Source organism: Podarcis pityusensis, assembly GCF_964106645.2.
Source record: "Podarcis pityusensis genome assembly, chromosome: 12".
In the NCBI taxonomy this organism is placed as follows: Eukaryota; Metazoa; Chordata; class Lepidosauria; order Squamata; family Lacertidae; genus Podarcis; species Podarcis pityusensis.
The window spans coordinates 30,755,383-30,776,229 of NC_138037.1; the positions used below are offsets into that span (position 1 = coordinate 30,755,383).

Genomic DNA, 20,847 nt, shown 5'->3' on the forward strand with positions numbered 1-20,847 from the left:
TTGTATAATCATGTCTGTTTTAATTAAAATCTTTTATATAGCCGAAAGGTCACCACTCTCCATTTTCTACACCTAAATGGCAGTTTCTTTTTTTTAAGCACTGTGAATGAGGAGAAATGGATGATACTTAATGGCTAATTCACTTCCATATGCACTTGGAAATGTAACACTAATCCTAAATTGTCTCTTTTCAGTCTCAATCTGCTGTGATGTTGAAATGTTTCATAAGTCACTAGAACTGTTAAAAATGGTAAATGTTAATCTTTTTTTTCTTATCACTTTACTGTGTAGATACTCTTCATGAGACACTACTCTGCCACAACTCATCCCCGGAGGCAGTCCTGGAAACTACTTTTATAAATGTGATTTTAAGCTGTGGATAAGACTTTCAATAGAACACAAACTAAAGGAAAACAGTGTATTTATCCCTTCCATATTCCTAGTTATGACAAAAACTTGAGTTTGCTTGCCAGGTCTTGTAGAATGTAACCGATTGGTATGTTACTTGAACTGACAAGGCAGTTAATTTAATTGAATTTTTTTTTCTTTGCACTAATCAGGCACATTGGTATGTGCATTTCTGGAAAATACTGGATAAATGTCTTGTCTGAAATGTTCTATTAAGTAATTTTGTCTCCCATTGCTAGTCTTTGGCAAATGATGATGTACAGTATTTAGAGTCACTGAAGAGTGACAGGAGCCTATGGGACTTAAATTCTTTATGTGATGTTGTTGAATAGGAAAAGCAATGCTTTGTCATTTGTTGGCTGCTCTACTTTTTGTGCCTCTTAATAAGCAAATTCTTATATAAATGTGTTGAAGAGCTATATGTAAAAGGCTTGTTTCTGTAAAAGTGTTCAGTATAGTGGCAATCAGATATCTGTAAAAAAACATTTCATACATTCTCATGATGAAGTAAGTTTTGCTATATAATAATTGACTTTGTGCCTATTAGTATGTTATGTTGAAAGAGTCACTTAGTGAACACATTTGGCTTTAGAAGAGGGGAACCCAAACCTTGTGGCTTTGTCTCGGTGGCTTTGTGTGTTCTGGACTGGGGGTGCTTCCTTTGAAAGCCAGCAACAATTCCTATACAGTAAGTCTGCAACATATGTAGAGGTTACGTTCTGGGTGTTGTGCCTAAAGCCAAAATTGTATGCAGTCAATACACATTGTGTTCAGCAGTGGGTGGGCTTGCCAAACCCTTTTTCTACCAAACAGACAGTCCCTTCCCACATTATTATTATTATTATTATTATTATTATTATTATTATTATTTTGCCAATCAGGTATAGCTGGATATGAACAAGTTAAATGTGCATACGTTGTGGGCTTACTGCATGGTAATTTGGGGAAGAACAAAAAGCTGGTCAACCAGTGTTACTGATCAAGACATACCCAGTAGCAGTCTGTGTTTCTGTTTAAGACTTGTAATTTTTTTCAGATAATTTACTAGACAGCATAAGCATTTGAAATGCTTATTTTTGCCTTTCTTTGAACAAAGCTGTTTGTGCATTTGTACCTGTAACATTGAAGTATATAAGTTGCGATCCAACAAAGATACTCATGGGGCTGGTAGAACTACAAGGTTCCTTTGAAATATTCATTGCTCAAAGTATTCCAGTCGTCATTGTTGAAAAAGCAAGCTGCATTTTAAAGTGAAATTTGGCTTGGCTCTTCTGTAGTACAGGAAATGTCAAAGAACCCTCCCACTAGGTGGGTGTCTTCCTTATGCACACTAATCACTTTGTTGGATCACAGCCATTGTATTGAAAATTATTGGGTATATGAAAATACAGCGGTATCTTGGCGCATTTTGCAAGGTATATTTTATAACCAGAGTTATAAACCTGGAAATTAGAATAATAATAGCTGTATAAAATAACAGGAAGTGATACATTAGTGTATTTTCATGGTTATGGCTAGATGCTGTATCATATATGGATATGTTCAATAAAATAACTAGATTTCCTTGGTTATACTGTTTGAAATAAGCATTTTGTCAAGACTGTAATAACATTGTGTTCTAGATTTAAATATGCACATTAGAATTTGCTGAAAAGAGGCTAGATGCATCAATGTTTTGGCCAAGATTTGGTATAAATGTTGGCATGTGAATATAAAACTCATTCTGCATTAAAACATTTTATATTTACATGCTTATTTACCTCTTTTAAAGAGTCTTTCCTCCAGAATGGCTTGCACAATAGAAGGTGCAAGATGCTGGTATGGTTCTTGTGGATGGTTGTACAGCAGACTGCTATAGCCCTGATATATGCAAAACAGGCTTCCACTAGTGTTGCACTGGATTTCATATTAAGGAAGCAGTATTCTTGCCCTTACACTAGCTCAACAGCCCTTGAATTAGTGGTCAGAAAACATTGACTCTGGGCCAGAAAATTTATACATTTTTTTGTCTTAGCCTGAGTAGAGCTTAAATAGTATGTATTCCTATTTAATATGAGAAGGTTGTTAGTAAATATCTGCTTAGTGATCACTAATAACTGATATAAAAACAAATACATTAACTCCTGGGAGAAAAAGGTGTATTGATTCCCATGCCTCAGTCCAGCCACCCAATACCAAGTAGTATGATTTTCACTATGCATGCGGAATTTACCTCTGTCTGAATTGTGCTTGTGTATTTTATTTTACCGTATTTTTTGCTCTATAAGACTCACTTTTTCCCTCCTAAAAAGTAAGGGGAAATGTGTGTGCGTCTTATGGAGCGAATGCAGGCTGCGCAGCTATCCCAGAAGCCAGAACAACAAGAGGGATTGCTGCTTTCACTGCGTAGCGATCCCTCTTGCTGTTCTGGCTTCTGGGATTCAGAATATTTTTGTTCTTGTTTTCCTCCTCCAAAAACTAGGTGCGTCTTGTGGTCTGGTGCGTCTTATAGAGCGAAAAATACGGTGCATTGCTTTGGGCAGATTCATAGGAAGCAGTTGGTTTTTCTTAACATAAATACAGAGATTTTACCTTAGGCATAAGAACAGCTGCGTGCATGCGTGTAAAGTGTTCTTTGTTCACTGTGCATGTTGAACTATTTATTTGGGTGAATTTGGGAAATCATAATTAAGGTGTCTACAGATTGACCTTATATATACACACTGCTGCTTGCCTTCAGTTTTTAGACTTTGTTTCTTAGTTGAGCTTCAGAGCCCTCTTTCATAATACAGTCGTACCTCGGAAGTCAAAAGGAATCCGTTCTGGAAGTCCGTTCGACTTCCAAAACGTTTGGAAACTTAGGTGCATCTTCCGATTGGCTGCAGGAAGTTTCTGCAGCCAATCGGAAGCCGCGGAAGCCGCATTGGACGTTCGGGTTCCAAAGAATGTTTGCAAACTGGAACACTCACTTCCGGGTTTGTGGCATTCGGGAGCCAAAACGTTTGACTCGCAAGGCATTCAGGATTCAAGGTATGACTGTAAAGAGGGATACAGCCCTTTCAGTTAAGAGAGATTCCTTTGACTTCATGAAAGATAAACACTGACGTTGGAAGCAGTCAAACATTATATTGAATTCTATGCCCTCAGAAAATGACTGGACTCTTTAAGTTGGACATTTTGCTCATGGCTAAAACGGGATGGCCTTAAGGGATGGCCTTAAGGAACAGGGCTGATGCTGAAACATTTTTATGGTTTTTATAATGAATTTTTTAAATTCATTATTCAAAGGGTTTTGGGGTCATCAATACCTCTTTTGGTTAGCATTGTTGCTAGGTCACTACACACAAATGTGCTACAATTTTGTAGCATTCATCAACTAACCAGTGTTACTGGACTCTGTATGTAAGAAACATTGCATTGTAAAGCATTAAATGCAGGTACTAAGTATCTGAAGATATATTTCTATGTAACTTTTCTTTCTGTTTCTCTTAAATTAGACTGGATTTGCTAGTGTTATTATAATTAGAAACATCTTCTAAAGAAAACTGCCCTATGCTGTGTTGAGATGTAGAAGTGTCCTTATTATTCAACAGGATAACTTGGGATGTATGGTGCCAATCTGATTTGTATTTGTACTGCTATTTGCAGCAACTGCTTTGTGTAATTCACGGTGGGCTGCTAGATGTATGTTACTGGATGGGCATATGACTTTAAAGTTCTGCATTTGCAAATGCTGAAGTGACTGATGAAAAGGTTGAAGAGATCCTATGCTGTCAGGAAATAGGTGTGTTAAACTTAAAGAAGTGGTTCTAGAAATGTTCAACATAGAACAAAAGCTTGAAAATTTAACAGCTGAATTCATATTCTGTATTAGAGTAGCAATAGCGGGGCAGTTTTACTAAAGAGATGCTTAGCATTCATCTTGCTTTGTATCTGAGCTATCTTAGTACTAACATAGGCTTGAACCAAAACGAAAAATGATACACACACCTGTCCAACTGCTGTCATTGCTCTAGTCTAAAGCATATTTTTAACTAATATGTAGAGATGGATACTGGTGGCGTTGAACAGTACTCTTGGGATTTGTGCCTCAAAGCATCTGCTTCTTGTTGCTGCATTTTAAAAGAGAGCTGGTGTAAAATCCTAAACTGGTTCAACTGTTTAAAGGCATTCCAATTAGGTATTCAGATGCCCATTAAGAACAATCCTTTACTGCTTCATGTTGTGGAAATTCTGTATATCTTTTTATAAAGTCACGATACCTAGCATTACCAACATGTATACAAAATTTACTTGTTTGCTGTTTTTATATTGTATGCTATGTGAATAATTCTGTGGGCATTGTTCCAGGGTACATGCATAAGTGAGAGAGGTTTTTATTTAACCTGCAAAGCAACATTTGTGAAGTTTTCTTTACAGATTAAGTTTATTAATAAAGAGTTCTTAGGAAATTACTTTGAGAGCCAAAGATGGTTGTAGCTGTCTTATGAGTGCAAGATTCTTTTTTATATATATTATTCTTCAGAGCTTTGATTCTCTACAGTGACTTACAAATATGCAAAAAAACATTTTTCTTTAGCTCTTCGTTTAGACAAGCCCAGGTCCTTCTCCCCACCCCCATGTTCATTGTAAGACTTCTGCAGGCCAGCTGATAAGATTCCCTCCTCTGCAGGTAGGCGCAATGTAATGAAATTGGACGTGCATGCTAGGCTTTGTAAATAGAATGAGATTGACCCCCAGCCATTATCTCATTTATCTGATTTACATGGTAAAATCAGGATCTACAGTATTGATTAGAACATAATTAGCTAATTATGAGCAGGAAAATACAGACTTATGTGGGGTTTGAGCACAGCAGGCTGAAGTGCTGAAAGATTTCCAAGAGCATGAGCAGATGGAGATCACTTTATTAAAGAACAAAACAGACGTGTTTCAGGTATGGAAGTGTCTAATCAACTTCCCCTGCTGTGCCTAGATACTTGACCTCAATTCAGTATTTTTGTTTGTGAAAAAGTATTTTCTGTAAGCTGCTAATTTTTAAAAAATTTTTTTATTTAACCTCTCAATCTGACTGAGACAAATAGAAGAGCTGTTTCTCCTTCTGCTTCTCTATCCAGTTTACAGGGCTATTGCTTCCATAAGCCAAGGTGAGCCTCTAGGCTCAGTCAGTGACTTGGGAAGGGTAGTGGATCATGCCCAGCCACCCCTGCTGCTAGGACATCTCCAGGGCTGTCCATAGAGATATGTCTACATCTCTGCCATTGTGCACCAGCTCCATCCAGAAAAGACTAAGGTTGGGCTTGGGTGTGCCTGCTAGCACCTGCCATTTGGTTGCAGTGGCAAATGCAATAGAAGTTTTAACTAATTCATAAACTTTAAATAGTATATTTGCTGCTGCAGTGAAGCACCCAGTGGCAGTCCTAGAGGTGTCCTTGGCTGTTTTGCCCAGTCTTCCTAGAGGTTCATTGGGAGTAGATGACCACCCAGGAAGCTTGTCAGAGCACCTGTGCTGCCACTGTTGCAATGGAAAAATTGGGGATGGGGGAGGCACAATGAGGAAGATGAGGTCATAGTGTCATTTGCTAGTCTGCCTCAGACATCATTGTATCTTCGGCCGGTTGGTTGTGGCTGTTTAAAACTAGAATTTAACAACTTGGCTGACTATATGGCATTAAGGATAAAACTGATTTAGTTCTGATTTACAGTATCATGTTTAGTAGTTATTTAACCAAATACATTGTTTTAACCTTTTCATCTCATTTTTTAAAAAAATAAGAAACAGAGGACTTAAATCTTGTAGCCTGAACTTAGCACTTCCTACGTGTCAACTGCAACCCTAGCAAAATGCCAGAAGCAAGTTACATTATCCTACTGGCATTAGTTAAACACAATCACAGCAGTTTTTGAAATTAAGCAGCCAGCATTCAGACATTTGAGGTTTACGACTCTCATAGAATAGACTCCTGTCTACCATGCAGCTAATGGCCTGGTCTGCGCATTACAGTAAGCCATGGTTTGTGGCAGAGGTGGGGAACCTCATGCTTAGTGGCCAAATGTGGCCTTCCAAGTCCCTTGAAAATCTCCCCAGGCCATAACCTTCTCTGACCCTGCTTCTCACCCTTAGTGTTTTTGCTTGGCTTGAATGCAGCCTTGAACTCGTGACAGTGCCTTCCTATTGTCTGTGTGAAGGACAGAGAGGAGGAAACTAGCCTACTGTACAAAGCTAGAAATTTCATTTGTTGCTCTCCCACCTTTTCCTGTGGTCCCATCCACCACTGACATGTGCGTAGAAGGAAACGTGGGCCTTGATTTGAAAAATAAAATAAAAAATCCCATCCCTGATTTATGGCTTACTGTGAATGAGCAACCATCACTTCTGCTTCTAGCCAGGAGAAATGAGCTCTGGTGGCAAGGCAGCACTTGTGGCTTGTTTCTCCTAAACAACCACATGCAGTAAATTAGTAACAAAACAACAGGCACTGATGTCCCTGCAGTGCTAAGCTAGTTTCCTTCCCACCCACTGTGACGACAACAACAGAGACAGGGGAGAAGCTAAGCGGGGATTTTCAAGCAGTGTGCACCAGCACTTTGCTCATTCACATTAAACCATAGTTTACTTTTAACCATGATTCAATGTGACGTGCAAATCAGACCATAGTGGGGTGAGGAATGCAGCACTTTTGGGAGCAACCAGTGCTTTTGCCCTTCAGTTGAAAAACATTTCTCCTCTGGTGCATTTCTTCCAGTGGGTGTTACTCTCAGGGCCCTACCATGAGGAAAAACATCTGAACTGAAGCAGCAAGTTGTCTGGGTGGCAGAAATTGTCAGGGAGAGTGTGGGTTCATCTTTCATCTCTTCTACCCATTCACTCAAAATAGCTTCTGCCCCATCCCCTGCTTCATATTAATTGGGCAGAAGAAATTGCTTCGTACACCAGGGGCAAATATGGCTGTATCATATCAGATTTTGTACGCATGGTTCAGACATAACTGTCTCAATCTAATGAACAATGGCTGTGAAGACAATAGGTTTTTTAAAGCCATAGTTTCTCATTAAATCAGACAAGTATGGTTTAACCTCTTGAGTGCATACGACAACATAAATGGGGAATCTGATCCTGGTTCACACATTATGAAGTGCAAGGAACGAGAGGTGGTGGGGAGCATGTTCCTGATCAAATAAGCTATAATTTTTTAGACCAAGAGAGTTATGTCTGGTCTGTGTCTATGGTGAATGAACATGGTATGATGAAGCTGCCATTGCCCATGATGTTCACAGTAATTTCTTTGTCCAATTTTCAGGTTTTTGTAGTGCTTCAAAAACCTATTTTCCCAAAGAGAACAAGACAGGAAAAAAAAAAGTCTGTGCACCATATGGGCAGCGATGGCTCTATCATGCCACCTTCAACTCTCCAGGAAAGAAGCCTCCAGGTCCCTAATTTATTGTATGTGTTTTTGTTTTTTTTTATATATTTATTGAAATTTCAGAAAAAAGAATTACACAAAAACAAGAAGTAAAAATACAAGAAAAGTACAAAATACAAAATACAGAATAAAAGGATAAAAGACACTTAAAAAGAAAAAAAAGAAAAATAGATCAATCTTTTCATAGCTTAGATTCATAAGGTTTCCCTGACCTCCTCATACCTCCCTTTTTTGTATTCCAGTTCAATTAGTTAAGTCAGCAATTTCTTTCCCTCTTTGTTTTCTCATAATCCTTTAACTTAATATACTATAACTTTAAATTTTCATCTGTTATCAATCCTTTTTTATATACACCTTTATGGCATTACTGCTTAAACCACCCAGCTTCATTCCAACATCATTCTAACATTCATTAATTTTGCAATATTTCTGTAAATAGTCTTTAAATTTCTTCCAATCTTCTTCCACCGACTCTTCTCCCTGGTCTTGGATTATGCCAGTCATTTCCGCCAATTCCATGTAGTCCATCACCTTCATCTGCCATTCTTCCAGAGTGGGTAGGTCTTGTGTCTTCCAATACTTTGCAATAAGTATTCTTGCTGCTGTTGTGGCATACATAAAGAAAGTTCTATCCTTCTTTAACACCAGTTGGCCGACTATGCCCAGGAGAAAGGCCTCTGGTTTCTTCAAGAAGGTATATTTAAATACCTTTTTCAATTCATTATATATCATCTCCCAGAAAGCCTTAATCCTTGGGCATGTCCACCAGTGGTGAAAGAATGTACCTTCAGTTTCTTTACATTTCGAACATTTGTTATCGGGCTAATGATAAATTTTTGCAAGCTTGACTGGGGTCATATACCACCTGTATATCATTTTCATAATATTCTCTCTTAAGGCATTGCTTGCCGTAAACTTCATACCTGTGGTCCATAACTGTTCCCAGTCAGCCATCATTATGTTATGTCCAACATCTTGTGCCCATTTAATCATAGCAGATTTCACCGTTTCATCCTGAGTATTCCATTTCAACAGCAAGTTATACATCTTTGACAAAATCTTAGTTTTGGGTTCTAATAGTTCTGTTTCTAATTTTGATTTTCCCACCTGGAAGCCAATTTTCTTGTCCAAATTATATGCCTCCATTATCTGATAATAATGAAGCCAGTCTCGCACTTTGTTTTTTAATTTCTCAAAACTCTGCAGTTTCAGTCTATCTCCATCTTGTTCCAAAATTTCCCAATATTTCGGCCATTTGACCTCCATATTGAGCTTTTTCAGTGCTTTCGCTTCCATTGGTGACAACCATCTTGTGGTTTTGTTTTCCAATAAGTCCTTGTATCTTATCCAAACATTAAACAATGCTTTCCTGACAATATGGTTTTTGAATGCTTTATGTGCTTTGACCTTATCATACCACAGATATGCATGCCATCCAAATACATTGTTAAAACCTTCTAGATCCAAAATGTCTGTGTTTTCAAGAAGCAGCCATTCTTTCAACCAGCAGAAAGCTGCTGATTCATAGTAAAGTTTAAAGTCTGGCAGGGCAAATCCACCTCTTTCCTTTGCATCTGTTAGTATTTTAAATTTTATTCTGGGCTTCTTGCCCTGCCAGACAAATCTAGAAATATCTCTCTGCCACCTCTTGAAACAGTCCATTTTGTCCACAATTTGCAGTGTTTAAAACAAAAATAACATTCTAGGAAATACATTCATTTTTATCGCAGCAATACGACCCAGCAGTGAAAGCTTCAAATTTGACCAAATTTCTAAATCTTTTTTCACTTCAGCCCAGCATTTTTCATAGTTGTCTTTAAATAAATTCCCATTTTTTGCTGTCATGTTAATCCCCAGGTATTTAACTTTCTTAACCACTGTTAAACCTGTCTCATTCTGAAACCTCTCTGTTAAACCTCTGGTGTTAAGTTTTTCTCTAAAACCTTGGTTTTTAACTTATTCAGTTTGAATCCTGCAACCTGACCAAATTCTTGAATCAGTTCTAACACCCTTTTGGTACTAGATTCTGGCTCCTGTAACGTCAATACTAAGTCATCTGCAAATGCTCTCTATTTGTACTGTTTGGCTCCGACTTGTATACCTTTAACCAACTGGTTAATTTATTGTATGTGTTTACTTCAAATGTCTTGTTCTCTAACGTATAAAAGAAACTGGTTGAATTTGGAAAATGCACCAACCCTACCAGAAAACAAGCTAGCATTTAAAAACTGGTGGGTGGGGGCTAGTTTTCAACTTTAAGAACTTTATATATAAATAACCAGCACCTTGAGAATTCTGATTTGGAAATTGTCTAAAGTCTCCACACTTGAGTAATAGATGCCTCTTTGAAAACATGCCATAGTTAGCTTTATTATGTTGTTTGTTATATTTATGTTGAAAAAATACTATATATGCCACTATATTTACAGTTTTCCCATTACAAACATGAATTTCATTTGTTTCTTCAGCAACTCTTAGGCATTGTTGTTCAGTGTAAACTATTTCTTTCATTCTTTAAAATATTTATTTATTGCATCTTTTGTTGTAGTCCCCATGATGGCTTGTTTTTACCATGCTTAGTAGTGATAGTTATTACAGCAGATATTTCAGCTTTCTACAGTATTTCTAACTTTTCTGGGAAAGGATGACTTCTGAGAAATGCAAGTGCTTTGTAACTTTGGCGGTTCACATGTGTCATCAAAGTTTCAAAACAAGCCATGGTTTATTGTGAAATCATACTAAACCATAGTTTGTTTATAACAAGGGTTTGTATGCATGGCATACAAACCACACTTATATTTTGATTTGCTTATACTTTTCAATCACTTTCCTTCTTGTGGTGGCATCAAGAATCACCTCGGGAAACAACAATATTGTGAAGTTGCACCACCAAAAATGTTTTCTTTGAGGTTTAATCTGAGCCGTTGATTTGTTTGGAGTTTGGTAGCTGGGAAGGAGGAGTTCCCTTCCGCCAGGTTGGCCAGTATGCTTTGTAAGCTAGCTATTCCCTGTACTATGCACCCCTCTTGATTCACCTTAGACGTATTTGCTCTGAACACTTTTTCATTAGGCTAGCTCCTCCAACTGAGGAATAATCAGAACCTTTGCATAAGCAGAACAGTGGTGCAGTTAGGCCACTCTAGACTTTGTCTTACATGATACTGTGTATAATTTCCCTTACTTTAATATGTGGTAAGCCAGGCATCTTGCATTGCGGCCAGGGGGAGGGATGGACGGATGGGGCTTCCTACTCATTCTTCTGAGTGGGGATTTCTCTCCCTAATAGTATCACTGGTACATTAATAAACAACAACATTTTTTAAAAGCAAAGGCTCGCTAACTGGGATTTTGCCCTTCCTGACCATAGTTTGACATGCAGAAAGTGCATTGCTAGTTCCCTTGTTCAAAATTCTTAGGCTTATTCTCACATAAGATAAGCGAATCTTTTTGTTCAGAGGTAATTTAAAGGAGCGGGGGATATATTCTGTTAGCTTTTTCCCCTTACAGTCTCTGTCATGAAGTGCTTGCTTTAATATATGTTGAATTGGGTTAATCTGTATATAAATGTGGTTTAAATGCTATCTCTCAGTGGTTTAAAATAAAATTGACATTTAAATTTATTTTTTGCTAAAGTATCAAACCTTATGTTTATTTTCCTAGTTCCTTATGTGATGAAATGAAATTAAATCAGTTTTGAAAATGCATGATGAAGTGAAGGCAGCTACTTGTGAAAAAAAAGTCTCAGTTCAACGTACTTTTCTTCCTGTTAGCTGCTGCCATGTAGTTTACTTATATTGTATAATGTAAATGTTCTTTGAACTAAGCCGTGCAGTTTTACTTGAAATGAGAGTAACAGAGATCAATGGGATTTACACCCAAAAACAGCACAGGATTGCAGCCTTTTGACAAAACAAGCACACCACTTCTTATAAAGATGGTTTTTTTCAGAGGTATCGAAGCAGTCTTCAACAAGAAGAACTAGGAAAACTGTTTCATTATTTTCTTCATTCTGGCTTATTTATTTGTCATTCTTTTTTCCTACCCATCCTCCCATAAGGGAGTTCAGGGCAGCTAACAACATAATTAAACAACACAGATAATACAATACAATTAATAATCTAACATCTTCAGAAAAACAGCAGCAGCGAAAATTTCCAGTATAGGTCCTGACACCAATGAAGCCCAGTGGGTTTCCCCAATATTCCTAAGTGTGGTCCAGGTGGTGGACTTGGGCGGGAGTTAAGTATAGTGCTATCACTGAAAACATCCTCTCTTATGTTTCTGCTTTTCTCACCTCTCCAACAGGTGGGATGATGAGCAGGAAGCATCCTAAAGATTGTAAAAACTTAGCACAGACAATAGCTAAGGATGAATTTTAGAACCTAAAAACATTTGAAAGCCTTCAGAGTGCAAATTATGTTCATGCAAACACTTCTTTACAAAATCAAATAGGGAGGGAAAATAAGTCAACGTACAGTAAACAAAGTACCTGGATATGTGAGGGAAATGCTGCAAGCACTTATGTCCTTATCCAGAATCTCATGTGTGCTGTGATACTTATTTATTACATGTCAGGGGCTGCATGCCATCTTTACTTCATCATTACCAAATGGTTTGTTTCAATTAATTTAGAAGTGTGCAGTCGTACCTTGGATCCCGAAAGCCCTGGAACTCGACCATTTTGGCTCCCAAACTCTGCAAACCCAGAAGTGATAGTTCCAGTTTGTGAACATTCTTTTGGAACCTGAACATCTTTGACAGGGATTCCGCAGCTTCTGATTGGCTGCAGGAGCTTCCTGCAGCCAATCAGAAGCCGCGATTTGGTTTCCAAACATTTTGGAAGTTGAAAAGACTTCCGGAATGGATTCCGTTTGACTTCCAAGGTATGACTGTATCACCACAAAGCATTTGAATTTTTTCCTACGCCATCTACAAGATTTGGCCTAAACAGTCAAATCTGGATTTGGACACTTGAATCTGTCATAGACTCTATCTAGAGTGTGTCTACGAAGATTCCCTTCCTGTTTGAGTCTCCCTTCAGCATATTCAGCTATGCTTCAACATATTACAGTTCTTGGAAAACTTTTAATGCACAAAGCAGAATTGTTTGCCACATTTTTAGCTGCTATAATAGTCTTAATACAAATACATTTCTGGACTTTGCGTGTTCTGGTTGTGTTGATAACCCTTATTTTATTTTCTATGGATTTGAATTTTATATTGAATATTGAAGAAATGTACCTCTTTCTTATGTAGGTGCGATGAATGCAGGCTCTGCTATCATTTTGGCTGTTTGGACCCTCCCTTGAAAAAGTCTCCGAAACAAACTGGTTATGGGTGGATTTGTCAAGAGTGTGACTCTACATCCTCCAAAGTAAGTTAAAAAGTCTTGTGAAAATGCAGAAGTGAATGTTTAGAAGATGTTTTTCACAACTCATTGCAGGTTTATATGTGAATGAGAAGGGGTTTTTTTTAATAAAAAAAAGAATAATAAGGGCTTACTTCAATCTGTTGCTGTTATTCTGTTTTACTATTTCAATAATAGGAAACTGCATAGTTGATTGGTTTGATAAAGAGTAATTCAATATTTTAAAAACTATTTTCTAGTCCAAAATTATTCAGTTTTGTTGTACAGTCATTTAACTGTTGACTATTTTACACTTTTAACATTTAATGATTGTTTACAGGGTATAGTCCAATGTTAGTATTACTCTGATGTGACAATGAAATCGATGGACCAGTGTAACTTGTCCATTCATTTCAGTGGATTTGCTCTAAGTATGATTTAGTTAGATATCACTCATATGATATTGCTACACCATTTTAAACAGTCTATATTTTATATATTTTAGTTCATAATTAATATGCTTTCTTCTAATTTGTAAAAACATTTAAAGAGACAATGGACATTTAATTGGGAAAACGTGAATATACTTTTGCGGACTCTACTTCAGAACTTCTAATAAGTGTATGCAATTAGATGGCCAGTGTACAATTTATATAAATGGTGATGTTGAAGCTGTCTGTATGCTGAAAGGGAGACTTGACCAGTATATTGTTTAGAAAGATTTATTTACTAAACTTATTTGAATCAGTAACCATAGAAAATCCAGAAGGCAAAAAATGTGTTTTTAATTTGCAATTTTCTTCTATAAATTAAAGAATAATTAGTGTACTGCAAAGCCAGTTATTAATAAAATCAGTCTTCCTTAAGAAGATACAATTTTGGCATAGAATAATTTAAAGCTCACTGTGGCTTGGACATCTGAACCTTTAAAAAGCTGTGTTCAGTGTCTGGATGAATTAAAACAGATATACAAATCTAGACAGCCCTTAAAACTGAAACAGTTTTTCTATAGTATGAATTTAAATTGTCTGTTAGTCACTGAGGACTTCTTGCCAAAAGCATTATATCTTGAAGACACCAGATCTTTGAAATGACAAAAGTGTAGATTGTTGCATTGCTTTCAGCGTGGGCCAGTTTAACTACCATTTAAATGAGCACACGGTACCAGAAAAATTGTCTTATGAGGACTCCTTGTGGCTCTGTTTAGTTACATCAGGGTTGTCACTTTAAGGCAATGTTTTCGTCATTTTGAAAAACCTCGTGATCTTCTGTACAATCTGCCTTGCTGAATAACACCTTACTTTAGATGAAAGTTGTTTTGCAAGAGCTTAGGAATGTTTTTAATGAAGCCTTTTAGTACATCTATGCATAGTGTAACTTTAATACCTTTTGGGTGCTTGTGAGTTCTGCAAAGGCTTGTGCTTCCTCCAGAGAATGCTATTACCACAGGCACACTGATATTTCTAGCTGGGTTAAAACCAGGGGAGGGGAGCAGGGGGGAGGAAACACTGGATCTAGCAGGCCAACTCAGTGGATGGGGTTCAGCCCTTTCCTATCGTGCTGCTGATGCACAAGTCTCTGCTTTCCAGCCCCAAATGGCAAAGTGAGAAAGTGAGAGTAACACCATGCAGGAAACCTTCTATTGCCTTTGCCCTTGAACTTCTTTAGATTGCGGTCTTAGCATAAAACTTATGCGCATGCACGCACAGGAAGTTGAGTGGCCATATGCATTTTCCCTGAATGACTGAGAAATGAATTGCAAACTACAGTTGCCAACACCTCCGCTTTCTTTCCACCTGTAAATCCTATTTTCAGTAAGTGTCATTTAGGTGCTAGAGCAGTGAAATAGCACTGGGTTTTTAGGTTTAGCCAGAGCAACCTTCTCCTTGTCAGCAGAGAAATCAGATTTGGAAAGTATCTTTTCCCAAATGAAGATCAAGAAGGGAAAGTTAAATGTCTTCTCTTTCATCTAAAGCACTAGCCCAGTGATGGCCAAACTTGGCCCTCCAGCTGTTTTGGGACTACAGTTCCTGTCATCCCTGACCACTGTTCCTGTTAGCTAGGGATGATGGGAGTTGTAGTCCCAAAACAGCTGGAGAGCCAAGTTTGGCCATCACTGCACTAGCCCAATGTAAAACCCAATGCAAATTAACAAATACTAACAATATATTGTTAGAATACACTCATCTCTGACTTTCTTTTGAATGGAAATGTGTATCATTCAAGAAAAAGTAAGCCAAGACTTAGTTACCAAAGGTTAGGATTCTCTCCTATACAAGTGTATAACTAAAAAGGGTATGCATATTCCTTAGTACAAACTGTAGCCCTGTGTTCATTGTGAAAATATCAGTATCACTGAGCCACTGATTGTTGCTTGTGTCTTGATAAATTAAAAAATGTGATTTTTTAGATAAGGACAGATGCTTTTTATTTAGAGGCGGTAAACGTTGTTAAATGTTTATATTTTTCACCGATATAGAGGGCGTACTTTTGTTCATAATATGCCATGCAGCTCTCCTGCAATCTTGTCAAGTTATTTCCCCACCAGCATAACATATTCCCATATTACCCCAGCTGTCAAATAATGACAGTGACTTTGCTTGAGGGCACGAGGGCAGCATCTTTTCTGCTAGTAATAGCGTCACTTTTATGGAATGGGTGATACTTACCACAAAGGTCTGACAAGCTTTCTCATCTCAACAAAGTTGGAGAAAATGTGTTTTAAAAAAGAAAGGAAAAACCCCCAGAATATATACATTTCTATAACTTCCCCTCCCTTTCTTTCAAAAAACGAATACTTGGTTTTTACAGAGCTGCTAACTTTCAGTGTTCTCATGATACTGAGTAGATGATATATTTGCTTCACTTTTAAGAGCCAGTTCATTTACTTTCTCAAGCATTTGTTGTCAGACGTGTATATAAATGGCAGAGCCGTCTTGGAAATAAGTTCTACTGTGTTCAGTGGAGTTACTCTGAGGTAAGCCAGCCACTTCACAGAAAACTTCTAACACAGTGTTAAGTACTAAAGGAAAGGCTCCACTTGTGCATGTATCTGTCAGCAAGCTAGAGTAAGAGAGAATATTCATGTATTTTTGACTGTTTTAATAATTTGCCGTTAATTCGCCTCTCCGACTAGCTGCCTGTATGTGTAACTATGCGTGGGCATCGTTCAAAAATAATCTATTACAGCTAAGCAACTTCATGGAGCACTAACTGAAAACCCATTGAAAAATTAAGGCATACAGTTTTTAGGAGGAAAGTAATATTTTGATGGGTCTTGCAGAGAGTACATTATAGATCCTTATCAGAATTGTTGCAGTCCCCATGGCCAAACACCTAGCCCACATTTGGGCTGCTAAAGGGCACATTGCTCCAGTTATCTCCCTTCTTCCATTGGGCACAAAACTGGGCCCTGCCAGAAGGTGGGAAATTATACTTAAGGGGCTAGAAATATATGACTTTTCAGTCAAAATTAACATTGTTTTGCATTCATATTTGAAATTATAAAGCAAATTATAAAGGGCTTTTCTTGCTATTTAGTGCAGTTTACATACAGCATTGATTATTTCACTACATTGTTAGAATACATTTAATTGGCCCTCTATTATAAGTGGGTAAAGATTAAATATTTTATGTATCCTTTGTTCTTAGAATATTTGTGTTAGAAGAAGTTAGGCATTCTTGGTTTTCTGGAATTTGTTCCAGTGTATTTCAAATCTAAGAACTTAACTTGATAGACAACTGTGAGATGTGGAAAGTTTTTAAAAGCACAGGCTGTATTGCACACATTTTAGTTTTAGTCAGACTAAATAGATGATGCTATCCAGAATTGATGCTATCCAGTACAGATTTTATAAAAGAGCTAAAAAATTGAATACTAATAATTGTATGGATTTATATAATTGGACATCAGTAGTTTTTGTATTACTGATTTTATTAAATTCTGTTAGAATAAAGTAGAAACAGAGAGGTGCAAGTTCTTTCTGATCTGTATTGATTATTCAGTTTTCACATTAAAAAAGAAATGGAGATGATGCAGAGGTAGGGAACAGGATGTGTTCACTACCCACATGTCTTAAGATCCAAGACATGCGAGTTCCGTGGATGGCATAATTGTGTCTTGGCTGTTTGTATGGTGGGCAGATAAGGGAGTACTACAGTCACCGCACTTGTTTCCTCTGTTGTCTCTCTGCTGTACAAAGAGCTTTGTGGTGACAGCCAGATGCCTTGGAATTGGTATATGGGTCAGTTTCAATATAATATCCAGCCATAATGTGTTGCACATGGAACTTTTGGTGCCATGGGCCATTCAAACTAGTAATCCTTATTGGCAACATAACACCTTTATAACCAAGACAGCTTTCTTAATGAACTCCTAGCACAGGGATAGGAAACATGTCCTCCAGATGTTGCTGGACTACAACTCCCATCATTCCTGACCATTGACAAAGGACACTTAATATTTAAAAACTTGTATCCCCAGATTACATGATTTCTATGTGTCCAGGATCTACAAGGCAAAAGTTGTCTCCAGGCGCTGATGGGAGTAGTCCTAGGAATGTAGGGACTTAGTTTAACCTTGCTTCCACCAAAACAGCCACTTTTTTTAAAAAAACCAATGTTCATTAGTTCTAGTCCCAGTGGTTTCTGGTGTTTCTTCATTAATGAGGTACCTCAAAGAAGTCAAAATTTTCGTTTAGTTACTCTATATCTGTTCACTTTGGATCTGACTGAGTAACCAGTGTGCTGTTTGCAAAGCTCTTTCCCCTTAGCCTTAAGACTTCAGATATGTAGGTCCTGAAAAGAGCATCTACTAAAAGGCTGGAGCATCTGAGCAAAATATACAGGGAATAAAGAACACACTTGCCTCATCCCTTGGGATTAACTGGACCCATTTTACTCTGTAGGTGCACAGTGGTAGAATTTTAACAAATTACTGTAGTCCAATTGATAGAGGCATTTGAGAGGACAACTCTTTCTAGCTCACTTAATAAATATGGCTGGCTTGATGATATACCTGAATGAACAGAAGGCCTATAAGACAGCATTGTGTCCAGCTTGGTCTCATATTCCACAGTCAGTTTCAGCTCTGATTCCTAATAAGGGAACATGCGTATTCAAGCCCTTGGACTGCAATAACCTCCAAAATAAAAAAGCAGACTTGCTGCTTCCAGAGCCAATACAGACATCTCTTTGACAGAAATACTTTTATTCTCCCCTTGCCATATACTCCTGCAATTGATCATGAAGAGGCTCTGTTACCATCTTCATACACGCCAACCTGGCATGTTGTTGTTTGTTTTCAGCAGTTACGCCTATCTTTTATTCTGTGTTTGGTTTTTGGCAAAAAAGAAAAAAGATACACTTCTTTGGTGGACACTACTTTCTCACATCAGCTGATAATCTTTCTTTTTTGTGAGTAAATAGTAACCTTTGCTATGACATATTAGGATGAAGCATTCATTCTCTTCCTGTTTCTTTCCTGTAGTCTTCCACAGTCTTGGAATCTTGATATTTTGCTCATAGTTAACAAAGTGTGTGCTTACCTTTCTCCCATTGAAACCAATGCAGCTTAAAAGTGCTTAACTGGATCTTGCACTGTGCTTTTCATTTCTACTAACTGCAAAATGCCTTATGTGTTAAATATAGGGTGAAGTGGATGGAATGAAACACAAGTATCAGGTAACTGTTAAAACATGTAAAATCAGATCTCTGTTATGCACTTCAAATGATAGTGGTTGCTGGAAAAGATACATACATTTACTTTAGCATGAATACTTAAAACCAGCTTTTGAAATAATGCTAATGATTTTGCATTATGGTATCATATGTATATAAGAGCACATATCCTTAAGATAATTGTGCATGCAGTACAGTGCAGTGCAGAACCAGGAGAGATTACATTGAGTGGAGATGAAGCCAGGTATATCTTTTATTACTGGCACAGTCAGTTATATTTTGCAGTACAAAGAAGCCCGCGCCATGAAATGAAAAGGAGCTTGCTTCAAGGAATAAAATAGGAGGAGCTATTGTAGGGCAAGGGTGAGCACACGTCTGTGTCTGCTACACATAAGCAAATCCTGAGATTTGTGGCTGAAGCCCCTTTGCTTGCAAGATGCTGTTGGTCTTTGCAAAGTTTCCTAAACATTTCAGGCAGACTTCCCTCGCCCCCCACCCCACCCCAAGGCTCATGGGTGATTTACCATACATGTGCATCAAATATGGCTGCATCCTTTTGCTTTGACATACCACCATAAGGAACTGAAATTCATTAACAGGCTAAGCTTCAGGTTTTCAATCAGATCATAATCCCCTACATCCCAAAGCTGCATGCCTTCATTTCTGTAGAGCATGTGTTACTCGGGGAATTAACTTATGAAAATGCCTTCACTGAGACACATGACCATTTGCACGGCCTTGTTTACCATTAATCATATTTCATCAACTTTACCTGGTGGGGGGAACTCTACCTAGGAATTGTGATTCCCCATGCCATGTACTCCGAAGAGTCAGACAAAACCAACCGGAGCCTAGCACCTTGTACCTGGAGGGAGAAATTGGATCACATAGAGTAGACCCAGCTGAAGCACAGTATTGTCCATGTCCAGCTATGGGTTTGTGCTAATGAGCAAACATTTGAAATAGAATAACTGCTAAACTGCCAATCTTCCAAGTGTTCACTCAGCTTTAGTTATGCACTGTCTAACTTGGCCTTAACCTAAGTTCTGTGCAGTAATGATGCTTTGAATGTATACCCACACACACGTTTAGTGAGTGCTCTTGTGAAGATCTTCACACGTAATTTTGACCTAAACACCAGTAAGTTTTTGGACCAGGGTCCCTTTCCAGAGACATGGAATGTTAACATTGTAAAAATTCACGTGCAAACTTCTGAGGGTCTGACATCCTACTATGGTGTCAGACTGTATCCAAAGGTCAGTCGTGTCCTTTTCCTCGAAGAAGAGCTGGCAGTTCTAAACTATCATCATAATAGAAATGGATCCTCATATTGGAGAATTCATTTAACCAAAGTCAAACAGCTACTAGAATATCAAAGCGTTCCAAATACATAATACCATAGTTCCCAGCAGCTCTCTGGTGAAAAATGTCAAAGTTCTGCCTCCTCTCCTCCCCTAGTAATGTGATTCTCTGCAGTGTGATGCAGCTGCTTTAAAAGCAAATGAAATCTTAGATGGCATCCAGTGGAAGTAATAGTTCCTGTCTATTCAACTCTGGTTAAGCTGCATCTGGAATATTGTGCCCGGTTCTGGGTGCCGCATGTGAACAAGAGCAGTGACAAACTGATGTGTGTTTCGAGAAGGGCATCCAGGATGGTGATGGGCCTGGCAAGTCCTATATGGGGGGGGGGGGGAGGAATTGAAAGAGCTCGGTAGAAGATTACAGGTAGTCATGATAATGACTTTAAATGATCTTTAAATATCTGGAGAGTTGTCATGCATGTTCTCTGTTGATTCTCAACTTCTGTATATACTTAGAGGCATGTGGGTGGGTGTGTTTGTAACATCTTTATCCTGTGTCTCCTGTAGCAGGAAAAATCGAAGCCCCCCTTGGGCTATTATTTTAATTTTCCACAATGCCCCAGAGAAAGCTAAATCAGAGGTATAGCTGCCAACTACAGAGCCTAGGACTTGCCAATCAGAAGGTCGGCGGTTTGAATCCCCGCAATAG

At 38.0% G+C, this 20,847-nt stretch overlaps 1 protein-coding gene across 10 annotated transcripts in view; it reads left to right on the top strand.

Moving 5' to 3' along the window:
* PHF14 (PHD finger protein 14) overlaps positions 1-20,847 on the top strand; it is a 130,767-nt gene that overhangs the window by 63,787 nt on the left and 46,133 nt on the right. For 6 of the 10 annotated variants that reach the window (XM_080974637.1, XM_080974633.1, XM_080974628.1 and 3 more), the window contains 2 exons: positions 13,068-13,185; positions 18,808-18,840. In XM_080974637.1, coding sequence (XP_080830763.1) covers positions 13,068-13,185; positions 18,808-18,840 — 151 coding nt within the window. Of the gene's footprint in view, positions 1-291; positions 2,156-13,067; positions 13,186-17,641; positions 17,699-18,807; positions 18,841-20,847 lie in introns of those variants that run through there. The other 4 variants (XM_080974630.1, XM_080974634.1, XM_080974636.1 and 1 more) reach the window with 3 other exon arrangements.